This window comes from Pagrus pagrus (genome assembly GCF_965226575.1).
Source record: "Pagrus pagrus genome assembly, chromosome: 12".
Classification (NCBI taxonomy): Eukaryota; Metazoa; Chordata; class Actinopteri; order Spariformes; family Sparidae; genus Pagrus; species Pagrus pagrus.
Genome location: NC_140196.1, coordinates 25447246 through 25466158, shown reverse-complemented (window position 1 = coordinate 25466158; position 18913 = coordinate 25447246). Strand labels below are relative to the sequence as shown.

The window sequence follows — 18913 nt, the reverse complement described above, 5'->3', positions numbered from 1 at the left end:
ACAAATATTTAATTCTTTTATGTGAACCTAAAGGCTAACATTTGTAAAGTAAAGTACCTGCGCTCACTTCCTCTACCTAAGTCTTTCAATACTTCTGTTAAGAACTTTTAATCTGGATTATTTCCTCATTATGCCAGTAATGCTGAGTCAAAGTGTTCCATCTTCCACGGCCACAGACTCATTCCAAACAAAACAACCAGGAGAAGTTTTTAATCAGATAAAATTTTGAAGGATTTGGGGACTGCTCACTTGGGGAGTGGTTTTATACAGAGGATTACCAATGATTTACCCAGGATTATAGACCAGATTTGTGGAAATCTCAAGTGATAACAATCCACAGACAAAGACTTCAGCGGGTGCATATTCTTAATGATTATTATCCTACGGACAGCTGTAAAATGGCCCAGAGTTATCGCTATTCCGGCATGTCGAAAGCCTATTATGGCAGTCAATAACTAGAGCTATCTGTGGCTGGCAAGCTATAGTGCAGCGACCCGTCAATACAAATTCCACTCAGCCTGCACCACATATCCACACATCCATTGACTGCACTGGGTTCCATTGATTTTAAGGCTCCATGTCACAGATGTGTTAGGAGATTCAATGTCTCATGTGCTCTTTGCATTACAGGTAATAAATCATTTGTCACAACAGCCCCTCACAGAGTGACCAAATCAATATGAGTTTATCAAGGGAGCAAGACCAGGGACCACTCATTCAACTCGCATTTCCCGATTTTGTATTGGCGCTACAGCAATTGTATAGTTGTTCTGGGGATCTTTACTATATAAGGTAGTTACACCAAGGCAGTTATACATTACTTTAATCCACTCCCATTTATTAAAACAATCAGTAATATAAATTGAATAATTTAACAACAGTGTGCGTTTCTTATGTTTCTTTGGGATTTAAAATCATTCACAAATGAAATAACTTTCTTTAAATAATTTGGGTTTTTGGCTGACAAACATAGACAAGGTCCACTAGTGAACTGCAATCATGTATTTTCACTGACATACTTAAATAAATTGGTTTCTTGTCATGCAGTTGAGTAGGTCTACATACTGTTGCCAAATGACAATTTACAGCCTCCTGAGCCAATGTGAATGCAAAGTAGTGATGGTCCAGTGACAGTCCCCCTATACTTAGTCTGCAAAGTAGTAATTTGTCACTTAGTGCATACTGTTTGTCACAGCCAGATAGGCTAGAAGCTGCCAAAACTTTCCACGGTCGATAAGAAAAGTGGTATTTGTATTCCCGAACTACATCTGTCATCCCACTTAGCCTAATTATGCAAGTTTTGACTTTTTGAAATATTTCTGTAAGGATCATCCGCATATCACCTCTGCTATCATCCGACTAGCAATGTCATGGTGACACCTGCCGTCTCTACCTTACATTCAAATTTGAATGTACAACTTCTGCTATCTCTTGAAGCCCTGTAAGTTCTTTGAACTCTCCAGACATCCCACATCGCTCACCAGATGTTCTCAGTGGGTTCCCACATATCACAGTCACCTGTTTGCTGCACCCACTTACTGACTGGGGTCGCATTTTAGAAAAAATCCGGCTCAACGATAAAAAAAAATCTTCATTAATAGCCAACAGGCTGACGTCAGTGTTAGCTTCTCTAACAGGCTAACATTGATGTTAGCTTCTCCAACGGTCTAATACTTTTAGCTTCTCCAACAGTTGCCATTCAGTCATAATGTTTCAGTGTTCATGTCATTCCGCAGTTTCATTGTCATTGCCACAGACCAAACAACAGTGGTGCTGCAATTTTTGGCAGTTATTTTGAATTAATTCTCAGTTGGAACGGTTCTGTGATAGCTAATTCCGATCCAAAGATAAGATGGATTTTAAACATGTTTACCACATGTCCTACATTTCATCCTAAACTGAGATATGATGAAGATAGAAAATCCGACTGAGGGAGTTTCTGTAATAAGGCCCCTGCTCCTTACTCCTGTATTTTGTCACCTAGTATGTTTAACTGTTATCAAGCCCACGTACCTTGCCAGACCATTTGTCCTGCCCCCTTGCCAGAGCTTTCCTGCCTAGACCTGCCTGTCAGTATCCTGTTCCTGTGTCTGTCAGCCTGCATAACCTTTTACTGTACCTGATGCCTGTCTTTGACCTGCCTTATACCATTGCCTTTCAGGTTTGTTTGTATGGGAGGGGGGGTGCCTCCTTGTTGTCAAATGTGAGCCTGAGAACTAGTTCTTGGTCAGGTCTTTTAAATCCAGTCTGCTCTGCCTGTGCCTTCATTTGTTCTCCTTTCCCTCTCTTTCTCTGAAATGGGCAAAAAGACACACACTAGCTGACATTATTTAACGGCAAGTACTTCGTACTTCAACATAGTCTTTTTCAGCTTCATCGTTATTATACTGATGAAACAGTGAAAACACGCCTTTGCTCCCTCCACAGTTCCCCCTTCCTCCATTTGAAAAATACTATCAAACATTCCTTTTAACTTGTGTGAAATGTTTTGATAAGCCTCTGGTAATGTAACCTTAAAAAATATGTGACGTGACCAATTTCAGTAGTCTTAACTATTCAAAATTCAATCAATGTTAAAAAAAAAACCCAAAAAACAAACAAACTAAAACTTCAGATTGTACTCACTTTTTCTGAGAATTGTCAAATGAATCCTGATGCAGTCAGACAGTGGCTCAGGCTGAGACACGTGTGGAAAGCCCAGCCCAAACTCAGCCCAGAGAAAGGGTGCGATGCCATGTTTCGAATATGAGCCTACAATTTGTAGTCTAGTTGTGTGATAACATACAAAATATAGTCATGACACTATGCAAGAATGGTAACTTCATTTCCAAATAGAGTGTGTCAGTTGAAAGTTAGGTGAAAGCTTATTTTTTAAATGTTTTTAGCATATTCTATCTAGACCTTACCTAGAAGGTATACTGTACCTCCACAAAAATGAAGTAGACTGGAATCCACAATAAACATGTGGGCTTTATTAGCCAAATGAGCCACCTGGACCCTCTGATGAATACAGTAGGCCTAAATAATAAAATAAGTAGTTTCTGATGCCTCAGTGCTTAGAGGAAACCAGATGTCTAGTCTCTGTTCTGGAGGTAGCTGTGCCTTGTTAAAATGCACTCCATCAAAATGTTCTTTGAAGTAATAGCTGACAGAAAACATAATGTGAATTCGACTTGACAGGTCTCTGAAAAAACTGCCTGGGAAATACTGCACAAGACTTAAGAACGAGAGAACCAGGGTGAAGTCAGGTCTCAGATGTATTTTGTGAATTCAGCTCAGCACAGAGCACATTTCAATTAGGATTGCTGTCCACCGCTCTATTAAAACTTTATCATTTAGAGTCTTCTTTATTAATTTCTTGGAGTTAATCTTTGACACCTATTGCTGTTTCACACATTGCAAAACTAAAGGATTTCATTTCACCCATCAAACATGCAGACAGTTCTCTCTGCATTGTATGGAAATTTAATTTAAACCTGCAGTATTGCCTCATCCTCCTCATAAGAGCAAGAATCCTATTTCCAGGGTTTCTTAATAGATGACACTGGTTGTCTGCCATTTCATCACTGTTCTTGTCATTCCTTGTGTCACAGTAAACAATCAAGTGATAGTGCTAGGCAAAGGCTCTTTGATTTCTGACATATACACGGCAAAACTTTAAAACTCCCTTTGTGAATTCTGAGTATTGACTACACAGCGAAAAATTGACTTGCTGTGGCTGAATGTTTAATGAGTGAAGCAGAAGTAGAAGCAATTCACAAGTCTTGCAGTAAGACAACAATACCACAACACATGGATCCTGACGGAAAAACCCTAACAATCATTTATCGTCCCCAGAGGTTGATTCCTACTAACTCTAGTGATCTCCTGGCTTTTCTTTTAGGGCCACCATAAGGTTGACATTTGTGAGATTTTTATTTGGTTCGTCACTAAAATTTGGTACAAATATTCATGATGTCAAGATGATCCGTTGTCCTATTTTTGATTGTCCTTTTGTTATCTTTCATCAAGTCAAGAACAATTTTTTTGATAAAAAAACTGCATCACAATTTTCTTCGCATTAGACATACTTGGTCAGCTTATCTTATTTAGCTTTTAGCTCAACCTATGACTGTGTACTGTACAGCTTCACAGAGGTAGTCTGATTCTCCAGATGTAGACTCAATCAATCAAATTGTATTTATGTAGCACCTTTTAAACAAGTCAAAATACATATCTTACAAGTGATTAAAAAAACATGGGGTTTTAAGAAAACAAAAAAGGGTTTAGAGACTGTATGTACACCAATTGCAATAAAATGAAAAGTGAAAAATGATAAAAAATAAGGAATAAACGATGAAAAAAACAAGCAATAAAAATAACAATAAGACTGTGGGTAATAGCCTGTCATTCACCTCCTATTTCAAATGGCATCACGTGAGTTTGATCCCGGGATCATTTCTGTGTATTTGCATTACTTGCACAGTTGTTTATTCACCCCAAACAGCCAGATTTCTTTACTGTGCATTAGCAAACAAAGGCACACATGGAGCTTGTGTGTCTGTGTGTCTGAATTCAGTTGACCCTCTTCATGAGCTCAGCACTCACCAAAGACTGGTGTTCTCTTTTCTTTTCCCCTTCATCTCTCTGTAATGTTACATTCATGAAGTCACTCACATTTGCCCTTCAGCTCCTGGCAGCGATTAAAATTACCGTACATAAACACCCAGCAGCAGAGTTTGCAGGTCACTGATGCAGTCAGGTTAATACATTGGAGTGAAGATAACTAAACTTTGAGCTCTCCCCCCGTTGGTCAATGACTCTGGATCAGGGCACAATCTGGTACATCTCTGGTTGTTTATTCCTCCAGAAGATTAGGCTCTGTACCAGACACAGCAGTCTATCCACGTCTTTGCATTGACTTTGTATGTCAATTTGATTTTCAAAACCTCCTTTGCTACATGAAACACTAACAACAACCTCCAAGTCAGTAACCTACACACTGAAAATGGCAAGTTACATACACCTGGTGGCTAATAGTGCAAACCTAAACAAGCTAATGTAGCAGGTGTTACCTTTTCTGTTGTGGCAATTTTGCCATTTACAGCCAGGGCTCCTTTCCCAATGTGCAAAACAAGTTCCACCTGACACTGTTTGGCAGGGGCAATCTCGCTGCGTCTTGGGCTTACCGCTGCCTCTGACGTTTGTAATGGTTTTTTGCAGAAATGCAAACAAGCAAGAGCATTTTTTTCCCCCTATATCTCCTGAATATATCATATTTGTCATTCATCAATTTATTGGTTAACTTACTATTTATGTAAACATAAACAACTTATGTATTCCAGACAGATAAACAAAGACAGATTTGTTTTTCACCTCTTATGCCCTTTGTTTCCCCAGTGTTAAGCATGTACCATGTCTCCTTCTGTTGCTGCCTCCTGCTATTTTTTAGGCTGATAATATGAGAATTTTACATGAAACACCTTGCCATGTGCAGCTTTACAGAATAAGCTTAGTGCTCACACAGGCTGCACTAATGGGGACAGAAATCTGACTGTTTACACTCTGTGCCACAGATGTTATCGGGTCTGCTTACCTGTCCCATCTGGGATTAGTGTTAATGTGGCAGCTTCTCACACTTTAGGCAGCACTAAGAATGTCTCCCCAAATGAAGTAAAGATCTGTAATTGCTGACATTAGTCGTTTAAAAAACACTTATTCCTCCCACAGTGCCCTCCAGGCTTGAGTCCTATGAAGGATGGGACCGGGTGCTACGACCACCACATCGGCATCGACTGCTCTGATGGTTTCAATGGAGGATGTGAGCAGCTGTGTCTGCAGCAGCTGGCTCCTCTAGAGGATGACCCGACACTGTACAACATCCAGATGTTCTGTGGGTAAGAAAGAACCGATTCAGCTGGTTAATGTTTTTAATTACTATAATTATTTTATTCTGTAACCCTGTTATGTGGAGTCCTATCATCGTGGCATGTACAGTAGTTGTGAATGTTTGGGATGTTTGCACTGTAAGAAACACTACTATAAATCCACTTATGAATTATGTGACAGATTATGCAAATGATGTATCTTTACTACAGGAAACTTTACAGTCTATTTGAATTAATATAGTGGGGATTTGTTGTCCTGACTGCAGCCCCTGACATAAAAGTAGGAGAGCTAACCTGCTAATGCTTGGTTTTCATAACAAATATCAATGGTGTTATGGCTACTCTTGCATTCAAAAAAGGTCAAAAAACATCAGAGTAATTCTGAGGAGGAGGTCTACGACTCACTAAATAATAAGCACTTGCAGAGATGTTTCCAGTTTCAACAAAAAGGTTTTGAATTTATTTACATAAACAGAAATATTCTCCAGGTTGACTTCAAACAATGAGCAAATAAAAAACGTAATTTAGTGGTTGATTAGTGGTTTCACTCCTCACCCCTTCAACATAAAAAGCAGACACAAAAACCCAGCTGTCCTCTCTCCCTAATCACAGGAGGAGGATGGCCTGACTAGGAGGAGGGACATGAGCAATGATCATAATAAATAATAGTTCATGTACAATATATATATCCTGAATAGTCATCCTTATCATTAGCATTATTTTATACCATTACCATATGCCATTTTCCAAATAATTAATACAAAGAATCAATAGGCTCCAACAAATGATGTTGACACATTTATTGTTATAGTTAAAACAAATCAACTTTGGAGAAACGCAACTCAATGTCACATTTCGGCAATGTTATGTTTTATAAATGGGCCATGGAATGAGCCTCCGACACAGCACAACACATACATATCCCCTACAATGCTTTACAATTTGACTTCACTACTTCATTTGTGTAAACTTAATTTACACAGATTGCCATAGTTGTAACCTTCCTTTAAACTCCAGAACTCTTCTGCTTTCTGGCAATTCAGGCTTTTTGCCTTTTGATGACACAAATGGACAAGGTACAGTCAGTGTGTGTGATAAAGAGGCACTAAGCTAAGACCCTACATTGTTTCATCTCAGTTCATACCACCTTCAGTGAAACTGACACCACGATGCAGTGAATGAAAACATAATATCTTCATAATCTTCATAATAAATGAATTATAATTCCTGCACTTTGCCTTTTAAGGAGTATTTTGTATTCTTCAGTGGGACAAATATGGTGATGCATTGTTAGGTGATTGTCTTGCAATGTATAGATTATCGCAAAATCGCATACTGGGATTGCGATTCTGTCATTATCGATCATAACATGAATTGTGTGGTGAGTTACTCTGATTCACAACCCTACTACATATACTATACATGACATGCTGTACTACCATGAATACGAATACATAAATCCATTAATACGAACATTCAGTGGGTGACAAATTAAAGGAAATAAGTTTTGGGACACCACATTCCTCTGTATCTAAAACCACATCTAGAACTCAACTGGAGGGATAAACAGCATTCTTTCATACCATTTTTCCTCATTTGGTGTTATGGTGAGAGGAACAAAATGACCTTGAGTCACTTCTTTCAAATAGATACTATATTCATGATATATGTTAATTCTAAATGCAGCAGTTTGAGATCAAGCTTGAATTTCCTATTAGTCCCAACATAGCATTGAACATCTACAGCTTCTCATTAGTACTCCCAGCCTGTAGGGCGAGGGAACCTTAAAGAGTTGCCCATTAAATACAATTTTTGCCAACATCTGGTGCTTGGTGAGTGGTAAATTCACTCCCTGCTCGTGCCCACCGGTGTGATTCAATTCTGAGATCCATGTGCTGTGGAAGTAGATTTTCTATTTACTCACTAAATTCCCTAGAAATAAATGAAATACATTTGCTTGGTTAGGGCAGAGCCAAGCCTAAAATGGTCTATTGAAACAAATAAAAAATGCATCAGTGTCACACTGGTTGGAACAAAGCAAACAGCCTATTAGTTAGACAACACCCTGAGGAGGGTTGGTAGAGAAAGGGAGAATTTTACGGTGGTTGGTCATCTTGGTTGTAACTGACAGGCGTGGAAGTGGGAAATAGGGGTGCTGATGGGTCTGCAGCACCCTCCCAAAGTAATAAACTACATCAGTTAATTAGAAGGGGGAAATAAAACATATGCTGTTTTCCTACCAGAAAATAGGTTTTACTTTTTATTTACTAGTTTTTAAGTTATCAATTTGTATTTGTTGTCGATTGATGATACTTGGCACTGATTCCTGTCAGACAGACTCCATGACAGAGTTCAACCAAGACAGCTTTAGAGTACATAATTAGACAGTAATTAATTGCCGTTGCTGTCTCCATTGTTTTCAATGCAAATACAAGGGATCGCAGCGGCTGCAAATGTCAATGCTTCGCTCTTTGCCACTGTGTTTGGAGTTTATGATGAAGTTTATCAACATCTAATTCTGTGACCATGGCAACCTCATAAACTACAGTGAGGACAACAATACAGGAGCTCATTGTACTGAGTAAAACTGATGGCTTATTTCACCAGCAGAGAAAAGACAGGTCAATGAAGAGAAACAGTGTTGCAGGGACATCAGCTTCAAAGACAGATTACCCAGTCTTATACAGTAAACAAAAAAAAAAAAAAACCTCCATTTTCCATTTTAAATAGTTCTGGGAGTAGTTTTATACAGTTGGTGGTTGTTTTGAACAAGAAGGAGCACTCCGGCTGCACAGCCAACAAACATATTGCCAAACTGGTGCTTTTGCTTTTCGCTTTGGCAACAAATATTCTGCCATTGTCCTGTCAGTCAGCTCTCCTAACTCTCTCAGTGCTAAAGGTTCAATGTGACTCTTGTTGCGCTGTGGCTCTCCTGCATATAGTAAACGCCGCCGGCAGTTTGTAATGGTAGCGTCTGACTGTCAAAAAGGAGTGGTGGGCAAGTAATGTAATGGTAGTCTGGGAACACCGAGTACTGCGGCGCGTCACTTGCAAGGTTTAAACAAGTTATGTTTTAGGATAAAACTGATAAGCAGTGATAAAAACTAATGTGCTTACATATGTATACTTCCGTTAGCATTTTTTTGTTAAATGTGAAGAAAATATGATGTGTCTGGCAAGGCAAGAAATAAAGCAAACATGTATTTGTTCAATGAAAGGTTTCAATAAGTGATTTAAAAGTAGGGAAAACAAAAATTGCAACTATTAAAAACTATTCACATAAAAATGCAGTCAAACTGCTGTTTGCATTTTTGTATTATTACGTTAATAATAGAAATAAAAAAAAAACTTCTTTTTTTTTTAAGCTCATTGGAGTTTGAGACCCCCGTTTTGTGGTATTAGTTAGCAGAACTCGATGTATTAATTGTGTCATATTGTCACTAACCATTTCCTCTATTATAAACTGCAATCTGCTCTCTTTAGCTGGATGATGTGATTATGTCAGGTGGATAGCAGGAGTGTGAGGTGGACGTGAAGGATTGAAGGTAGCCAAAAGCCGCAGCGGTGTTACGTAATGCTGCCACCAATTCAAAACACAGAACATTTACATCGAGAGGTGGTAGCTGCAGTGTCAACCACTCACTGCTGAAAGCAACTTTATAAGCACTTCAGAAATGTTCAGAAGTTCACACGACGCGGCAACAAACTTTATTGACTTGTGACTTACCATTTGACGTCCCCTGAAAGTCCTCAAAACCTTGAAACTTCAGTCCTTTCTCTGTGTGCTCCAGGACTACATTTTCAAACTTTCTCCCAATACAAGAATGCCCTTCTCTGAGAACACCAGACATGCTGTCTACTCCATGTGAAGTGGTTAAAGTGTGTTAAACTTTTTCCTAACCTTTATCGGCCATTTTTACAATATGATATGTGATATGGTTATGGCTTAAGGCTGATCATAAACTAGAAATTCATTTGGTTGTTTGACAGAGCTTTAATTTGACAGTGTTTGGCTGAGCGAGACAAAGGGACATGCATCTGGACAGAAGTGGAGACACATGTATCCTAATGTAACTTTGTAGAATTCTTATGTCCATCAGACCAAGTACACTGCAGACCGGAGTTTCTGTAAACACTGACAGATGAAAGACAGCCATCTCATATATGTGGGTCCAGTGTGGAGCTGATGCGCATCAGTGGGTCCGTGTATAGGCCCATGTAACTGGAACGCGGCGTATATACTATACTCACTGCACTGCATTATTATGAACTTAGACAAACTAGGGATGGGTCGGTTCTCTCGCTCACGTGCATGCGCTGCTACTCCTTGAAATTGTCATGCTTGACTTCAGTGTAGTTGAGTGTATAGTTGCTGTGGCAGCGTTGACATACACTATGCAGGTGTTCTTGTTTGCTGTCTGTTATGGTATAAATTGGTCTAAAATGCTGTCAATAACTATTAGATATAATGATCCCAGCCATTCAAATTAACACAATGAATAAATATGAATGTCATCCGGCATTTAGTAATGGAGTCATTATATGGGCTGACTATCTCTCAGCACCCCCGACTCTGACTGCTTCCCAGCATCCCTGCTGTCAGGTACGATAACTTAGAAGAAGGTTTTTGGAAGAGGTGTGTGGGTGTGGATGGCTAGCTTTATACCAGGCTTCTTCCCCCTGGAGGATGATGGACATTAGTCACTCACTCTGCTTTATGGGCAACAGACTTAAAGTTGTCCATAAATTAAGAGTTGGAGGAGAATTAGATCTTGATGGAGAATGACATCAGACGGGGATTAGTTGTATCATAGTAGCCCTTAACATCTGCCATTTGTTTGATAATGAACTAGGTTTAAACTAGTTATAGTAGTTCATACAGTATTCTGTAGCAGGATGAGTCTCCTGAGACATATTTCCCAATTAAAGTTGTCTACTTTTGAATGATTCCAACATGGCAACAGATCATTTTCTTTGTATCTACTCTGAATACTTTCCCCTAGCCTCACCTTCAGAGGCCTTGACAAATATAAGCTTCTGGGGAGAACACTGTGTACTTGGAATTTTTTGAGCAGATGCTTTACAACACAGAGTACTGGCTGGAATTTTCAACTGATATCTTTTATACAAACATATGAGAAAAAGAAAAAAAAAAAAAAGTATGCCTGCACAACCTGCTTTTCCTTTATGTTGTTGCTGGCGCAGGACACTTCTACAAAGTTCAAATTCTTGCTACATTTGAACTTTCCTTACCAAAAGACACAAATTGGATAATGCATTTCACCTTCTGCTTTTAAATCACTCTTCAGCTTCAGAGCTGAAGAGTATCTGTGTTTTGATGGGACTCCATTATAACGCCAGTGGCAGAGACAACCCAATCTGACACGTAATGTCATTGCTTATGGTCAATGCTTAATTTGTAAATCACGAAGTTCTGGGAGACAGAGAGACACAGGGTGCTGCTCCAGCAGGTCAGGGGGAGAAAGAAAGTCATAGATTATATAAAAAAAATCACAGTGCCTGGAGCACATTGAATATTGCCTCCAAAAAAAAAAAAAAAACTCTCTCTCTCTCTCTCATTTACTATCCCTGTTCCCGTTTCCTCTCCATCTGTGGATTGTTAAAATGGGGAGAAATGGAATTAGAGCTGAAGGTTTATTTATAGCCACTAAAAGCGGCAGGCTAAGAAACCAAATTAAGTGACACATTCTGGCTGTCTGTCTATCAATCGATCTGCTCTGCTCCGTGTCAGTATGATGGACAGCGGCAAAGTGACACGTGCATCCCCTGATTAGCCACTCACTTCACTATTTCAAAGCACAAATGCCAACTTTCTTGTGAGGCTGGATCAAAAAGGTGCTACTTCCAATCTGTGAGGCTTTGGTTCCTGTTCTAGCACGATCCAGCACAACTTAAAGCCCGGTTATGACGCAAGCTTTGGGTTTTGCTTGTTCTCTGCATGATTCAGGTGAACGTTCTGTGTAGTAACTCAGCCCTAGCCAGCATTAGTTTTCATACTTGATTTGCGAGGATATGACAATCTGCCAACACATTTTCAGAGCATGATTTCTTCCATTGTAAGCAGAAGAAATACATAATTCAACACAAATCTAAATAAAAGTGGATACATTTATTTTTTGGCCCAGAAACATTTGAGAGTGGACATTAACATTTTATGGAGATGGAATAAACCTTTGATTTCTCAGTGCAGGTTTTAGTTTTGCCAGTAGTGCTGGAGCAGCCAATATCAGCACAGCCCAATGAGCATGGTTTTGGTGATTTGCAGGTAACATGAAAAGTAACAGTTCACTTTCCCTGGCTCACATGTAGACATTTTTGATGACTATAACACTTTTTAGCAGCTTCTTCACATTTCTTCTGGTCAGGTGTCATTGCTAAAGCTGAACCAAAGTGAAACCTTTGCATACACTTTCGTTAGCCTCTGCAATCCACATTCATGGATTAGTCTATAAAAGCCAATGATCATATTATTCTCAGGATTTCTGGTTCCTCCATAGATTACAGGTTTTAAACAAAGAAAAACTGTAATAGAAGTACAAGCAGTCCCACTGAGCAGGCAACGTCTGTGGACATCCAAAACAGGTTGATATCATGTCCGTCGGGCCAGGCCATGATCTGGACATCCATTGACAGCCAGAATTAGTCGATAAATGATGTTGAGAAAAGACGTCCAGTCAGGCCATAATCTAGACATCCACTGACTTCCAGAATTAGTTGAGAATAGGCGTTCATACTGGCTATGATCTGGACGTCCACTGACAGCCAGAATTAGTTGAGAATAGGCGTTCATACTGGCTATGATCTGGACGTCCACTGACAGCCAGAATTAGTTGATAAACGACATTGACAAAAGACGTATAAAAAACACTGAAAAAGGACCAAAGAAAAAAGACGCCAGTTGGGGTGGAGAAACAGCATGGCTAAGAGACAGTATATGCATCTTCCCATGGCCATATGAACGTCTATACAACGTCCAGAAAAGACTTAAAAAAAACCTTTCATTTTGGCTCCCCAGAGGACGTCTTCTGGATGTCCATAAATGACGTCTAAATGACCTGATCTAGACCACTGTTTGGGGTAGGACATAGGGTAGCCATCAAAGTAAGGATTGCAATAATATAATGACTTGCAATATACAATAATATATACTCTTTTTCCACAACAGACTTTTTGATTTGCTGTAGTGGGGAAACCACAGGTGTTACTAATAAGGAATGCTCTTTTGCATTCAAGTGTCCCAGTAAACCATGACAGTGTGGCAGCACATCACCAGGACCATGACACTGAAGCAGCGAATGGAATTTTGACTAGCTGGTTAGCATGCTTACTTCATTAGATATCTCTTCAGCGCAATACATAGATGTCTTTGACAAAACACTATTCCTTCACATTCTGTTAATAATTATAGTTGATAACCAAAATTCTTACATGTTGAACCTTTAAACGGTTACATTGGGTTATTGTTAGATTCAGTATAGGAGACCTGCCTCCTATAATCCCAAGCCAATACGCGGCTGTGCTACAGGCCGACAGGTGTTTTCACTTAGTGGACAGATTAGACCTCTCCTCAGTACTGTGTGGACGTGTACAGACAGATTGATTGACAGCTTCCTCCTCACCCTCCTGTTCATTATGTTGTGCCTGTTATCACAGGAGTTTGGCGCCCATCACCGTGCCAACCAAAGGTCAATCTTAGCAGAGTTCTAATCAGTCAGAATAGCTGAAACCTAACCTGCGTGGTGTGCAGAGCTGTGGTCCAGATCACCAGCATGTATGAATATGTAGCTACTGTATAAATCTCGAAATCTCCCAGGTCCAGTTTAAGATGTGATACAATGTGAAGATGATTTTTGATTATGATAAGCAGATCCCATAAACAACAGTTTTCTAATTGAACACAGCAAGCTTTTGTTTTGTTGCTGTCATCTTTACATTGAACGTCATGTTTCGTTTAATTCTCAACAACAGCATTTTGTTGTTGTCACTTTGCACAGTGCAGATGTGACTAATCCTCCGCTGGTCCCACTGGAGACTGGCATTAGCTCTGCGACATTTGGCATCCAGGAGAGAGCTCCTCTCAGGGTAAATCCCTGACAGATTATCTTTCTCTCTTTAACGCCCCATTTTTCTCCCTCTACTTCGCCTGCCTTTGATTCATTTCACGGAGTATATTATACACCGAGATGTCAAAACATCATCAATATGAAAGAGTCTTGAGAGGACTCTGAGTGTTTGGAATCTAACTCCCTTTTTTTTTTCAGATGGAGGATTTGTGCCAGTTGAGTAGAATTGATTTTACTGATTCTACACTGTTGGGCTGTGAGGTTTGAGATGTGCATATTTTGAACCCAGCAAAAATGTAGTAAACAACATCTCGGAATAAGTACAATCACATGTTTTAAAGCAATATTGCAGACTGCTGACAGTCTGCTTGTAAATATGTTTATAGCTCTTGCATAGCATATATTGCAGTATGTCAATATCCATGTTTATCACATAAGCAAAGGTTAGGACTCAAGAAGCTGAGGAAAATGCAATTGCAATTTAGCTCAACTTTATGCGGGGAATCACATTAGTGGTATAATCAAGGTAAATCCATAATATTTATTGTAATCATGGCATTCAAAAATGGCTTTATATCAACCTGCTGGTATGTCACAGTGTTGACGATGCTTTGATTTTAGACTGATGACCTTAAATTATCCTGTTTCTGCTTTGCACTGGCGCTCCGTGAGCTGAACATTAACATTACAGTCTGCACAGGAGAAATAGCATTAACAGCTTGTTAGCAGCAGCTTCAAAACTCAGTCTGCGTCTACACAGGATGTGTTCAGGGACAGTATCGAGGGTAGGTCAGTTGAAGATATAATAGACAACATTTCTGCATTAAAATGACTAAAATGACTTGTTGCAACAATATTCAAACCCAGAGAATTCATATACCACTCAACAACTACTGAGCTGATTGAAATTGACGTGAGGTGATCACCTGGATGGGTTGTATACAAAAAGACTGGTAACTGTGTTGGTGTTTTTGAACAGCGAAAGACATAACCCACGCCTTCTCCTTTCAAAAATAAAAAAAAAGGTTACAGAGTGGTCTTATTTTTTGAGGAAAGCATCTTTAGCTGATTATACAGATTACAGATGCAGGATGGAGGGATCGAGGATATTAACCAGACAATGGTAACAAACTAAATTATCAAGTGAACTAGTGATTTTAAAATTCATTCATTCAAATTGTGATTGACACAGCCCTACCCGATGTCCTTTATGGCCCTCTCAGGCACCAGTATCTCGACAACCTTTTTTTGTTGAATGTTGTAATCTTTATTCAGTGTCAAAAACCTTTGTTCGAACTGCATTGGTGTCATTAATCAGATAATGCTAACAGTGAATCCATTCACTGTTAAATCGATATGCATGAAACTGTTTATTTATACTTTTCACGAAGACGGACTTGGCCAAAAAAAGCACAAGAACCACTATTGATGGCTCTCATTCATTTTTATTTTGCAACAACACATTAATACATTCTAACATCCCATAAGGTGCCAAGTTAAAATTCAGATCAGAGTCTGAACACTCACAGTGCAGTTGACCGGGCGCAGTAGGAGCCAAACCCAAATAAAATGTGTCTGTGCACATCAGAGATAGCATCTTATTGATCCTTTTATCTGCTATGTGATCCTCCATAATCATTTTAAACTCGCCAAGAGAGAGCAGCTTCCTGTCATATGGCTGACTGTTTAAATGACAGCTTAACAGTTTGAAAATTGGCAATCTAACCAGCACCCGTTATTTAACAAAATTCTAAATATAATTAACTTTAACCTGAAATGCTCTTGTTTTGCTCTCTGCATACTAATTATCATCTCACTATGAAGAGCTAGGGTAACGGGAATTCAGGAAATGAAAGAGCTGAGACAGAGAAGCAGGCAAACAAGCAGATAAATAAAGGAAAATAATTAAGTAACGTCATATCACAGTTCTCGGAAAGAAAGGATGGAAATAAGGCGAGGTATAAATAAATTAAATGCCCTAAAGCTACCACTGTCACCTGTCTCTTTAGGTGCATTGAGGACTACAAGCGGGGTCCAGATGGGAGGTCGTGCCTGCCGCTGTCTGAGGCCTGCACCGAGGGAATAGACTGCGTGGAAGCAGTGGACATTCCAGCTAACCAGACTGTGTTCGGAGACCTTTTCTACGGATACAACAACCACACCAAAGAGAGCACCTCGGGACAGATCCTCAAGGCCACATTCAGGTAAACACACAAGCTGTTTGTGAAGTGAAGCATGTGGGACATTGTTGTGCCATTTGTATCTCAGCGGGGGAAACGGTTTGGCAGGGTTTGGGCTTTTGGCTCCCACTGTCGTGATATCCATGATAGAACAGTTTCAGTCATCATTCTCTGTCCAAGTGGGTGAAATAGTCCAAAGTGCCAGATGCTTTTTGTACATGACGTGTCGGTGTCAAAGTGGATTAAGAGTTACAGATGTGAGAATGGATACTGAACCTCACTTTCATCTGGTATTTCTGTATCTCTGATCTGAATAAGGAATCTAAAAACACATTTAATTCCAGGGTGTAGATACACACAGAACACTTATATGCATTGGTGGCGTGGCTTGTTTGTGATTGGACCTCAGCTAGGTGTAGACCTGTACAGGAGACAATCCAACTGTGTCTCTTCATGCCTCTTTCAAAGAAGCCTGGCTAAATCTACACATGACCCCTTCCTCAGCAGTGTAAAGTAAGTAGAACCCACACAGCAGCACTGCTTTACTTGACCTGGGACAGGCATGACTGTTGGTCATTCCACCAACTCCTCCTACTATGTTTTCACATTGAGAATCAATCTTTGGCTGAGTCATGATCAGCATGCCTATTATTACTAGCAGTGTATCTGCAGTTCTGTAAAAGCTTTAAAGAACGGAATTTAGTTACCATAAAAAGGCAATAGAATGTCTGAAAGTATTATTAGTATTACGTTTATGTTACAAAACTCTTAAAGGTCCAGTGTGTGAGATTTAGGGGGATTTCAGAGGATCTATTGGCGAAGCTGGAATATAATATTCATATGCTGCAGCAGCAACAACACCGTTCCTATGTGGACACACATGCGAGTGAGCAGCAGCAACAGCAGCTCACCAATGCAGCTGCCACACACTACACAAGCAGCCAATGTGGTCAGCCCGGACGCTGTATGAAACTGAGGTGAGGTTACCACTTGGACGTTTTATGTACAGAAAGACTGGCCACTGTTTTGGTGTTTGAACAGCCAAGACACACAGCCCATTCCTTCTATTCTTGAACAGCAAAATGGTAAGTGTTGTTTCTTTTTTGAGGAAACCATCTTTAGCTGATTGTACAGATTACAGTACAGATGACTGCTGCAGAAAGCCAGGAAATTTACCAGACAGCAGCAACAGGCACAATTATCATCAATTAACTAAAATTACATTAGTTCAGCTGCAATAGTTGTCCTTGTAGTCAATGAAACCAACCGCCACCAGCTTAAACTATCACTTGTCACAACTTGTTAAGACACTGCTAACCTATTTTATACTTCAGCCAGTATGATTGTGAAACATATATTAAAATTGCAATCTGTGTTGCATCTAAAAAGTCTGAAATCTATCTTGCCCTGCAGAAACACTGATGCAAAGGCCCGTGAAAATGATATAAGGATTTTTTTTTTTCTTCTAGCGATACAACTAGACTAGGTTTACTTGGCCTAATGCTCAAAAAACAAGTTTTCTCATACTGTTTAGTACACTGTATTCCCTCTCTGTCCTGTCTCTTGAAGAGTTTTCTGTGGGAGAGAGGGGCGTCGATTGGTGCGGACTTTGTTCTTTTTAACTTTCAAGATCTTTTACATGCACAAGAACCTGTATGAAACACTGAAGAGAAGGGGGAAAAAAAGAAGAAAAGAAAAGAAAAAAAAAAAAAAATATATATATATATATATATATATATATACATACTGTATAATAGGTCTCCTTTAATACAAGTATGACACCAGAGGGGAATATCATGTGCAAATAAGAATGAGAAAATTACGTGCTTTTGATTTATTCTCAATTCCTTGAAATTCTGGTGCACACACAACAAGGTATTCAGTCAAATGTCTTTAACTGTGATGCCTGTTGTCTCATATTTAATTTATTCCAATTCAGACAGCTGTGGTTCACTGAATTGTGCACATCTACTGTATATAATTTAAATCTCCTGATGGTAACATTTGTCATGAATAAATAATCAGGAGGTAGATGTGTCATCATCACAGGTTGTTAAAGCACATCAAAGATTCAATCATATATTTATAGGTTATTTCATTACAGTGCTTTTTCAGGTAGATTTTATGTCAGTTCCCTCCCAATAAAAAAAGGTAAACCAGATAGTAAAGCCTGCCACTGTCAGGGATTGTCCTCTATTAAACAAGACATTTCCCCTAATCTCTGGCAAATACTCTGAGGAGGAGAAATACTAAAAAAAAAAAAAAACTCCCATCCCCTCTTTGTAGAGGCTTATGGATATTAAACCCACACAGGTCCAAAGAGATGCCGTGTTCCTTTCATGATTTGCACAGGGTTTGATGTGGATGGTAGAGTACTTTGAAGGTGGTTAATTATCACTGTCCGCATGCTGCAATCATTTCCACTGAACTCAGGAAGCCAGAAGGTCAGCAAAGTCATCTGCAGCCCAGGAATTTAATTTGGGCCGTGCTTGGATTCCGCCGCCCGGAGGCAGCTCTCCCACTTAGGGATCCACTGCTGGAGTTGTAGAGAGGGAGGGGCGGGTGAAGCAGGACAGTTAATATCATCAAGAATCCAAACCTCTAATTCTCTGATCTCATTTGAAGGTGCTTGTGAATGGAGAGCGGGGTCTTAGGCAGACTGAGAACCTAATGCTTCCTGTGCAGATGAGGTGGTGAAAGTAGAAGGGAGATTCTTTTGGGAGGCATGGTTAATGCAAGGCATAATTATAAGAGATGGCTGCAAATGAATTAAAACTGACCA

General features: G+C 39.6%; 1 protein-coding gene across 5 annotated transcripts in view; it reads left to right on the top strand.

Annotated features, from left to right (window-relative positions):
* Positions 1 to 18913, top strand: part of astn1 (astrotactin 1) — a 427741-nt gene that overhangs the window by 191819 nt on the left and 217009 nt on the right. For all 5 annotated transcript variants that reach the window (XM_084369247.1, XM_084369246.1, XM_084369245.1 and 2 more), the window contains 2 exons: positions 5710 to 5876; positions 15961 to 16155. In XM_084369247.1, the coding sequence (XP_084225373.1) occupies positions 5710 to 5876; positions 15961 to 16155 (362 nt within the window). The remainder of the gene's footprint in view (positions 1 to 5709; positions 5877 to 15960; positions 16156 to 18913) is intronic.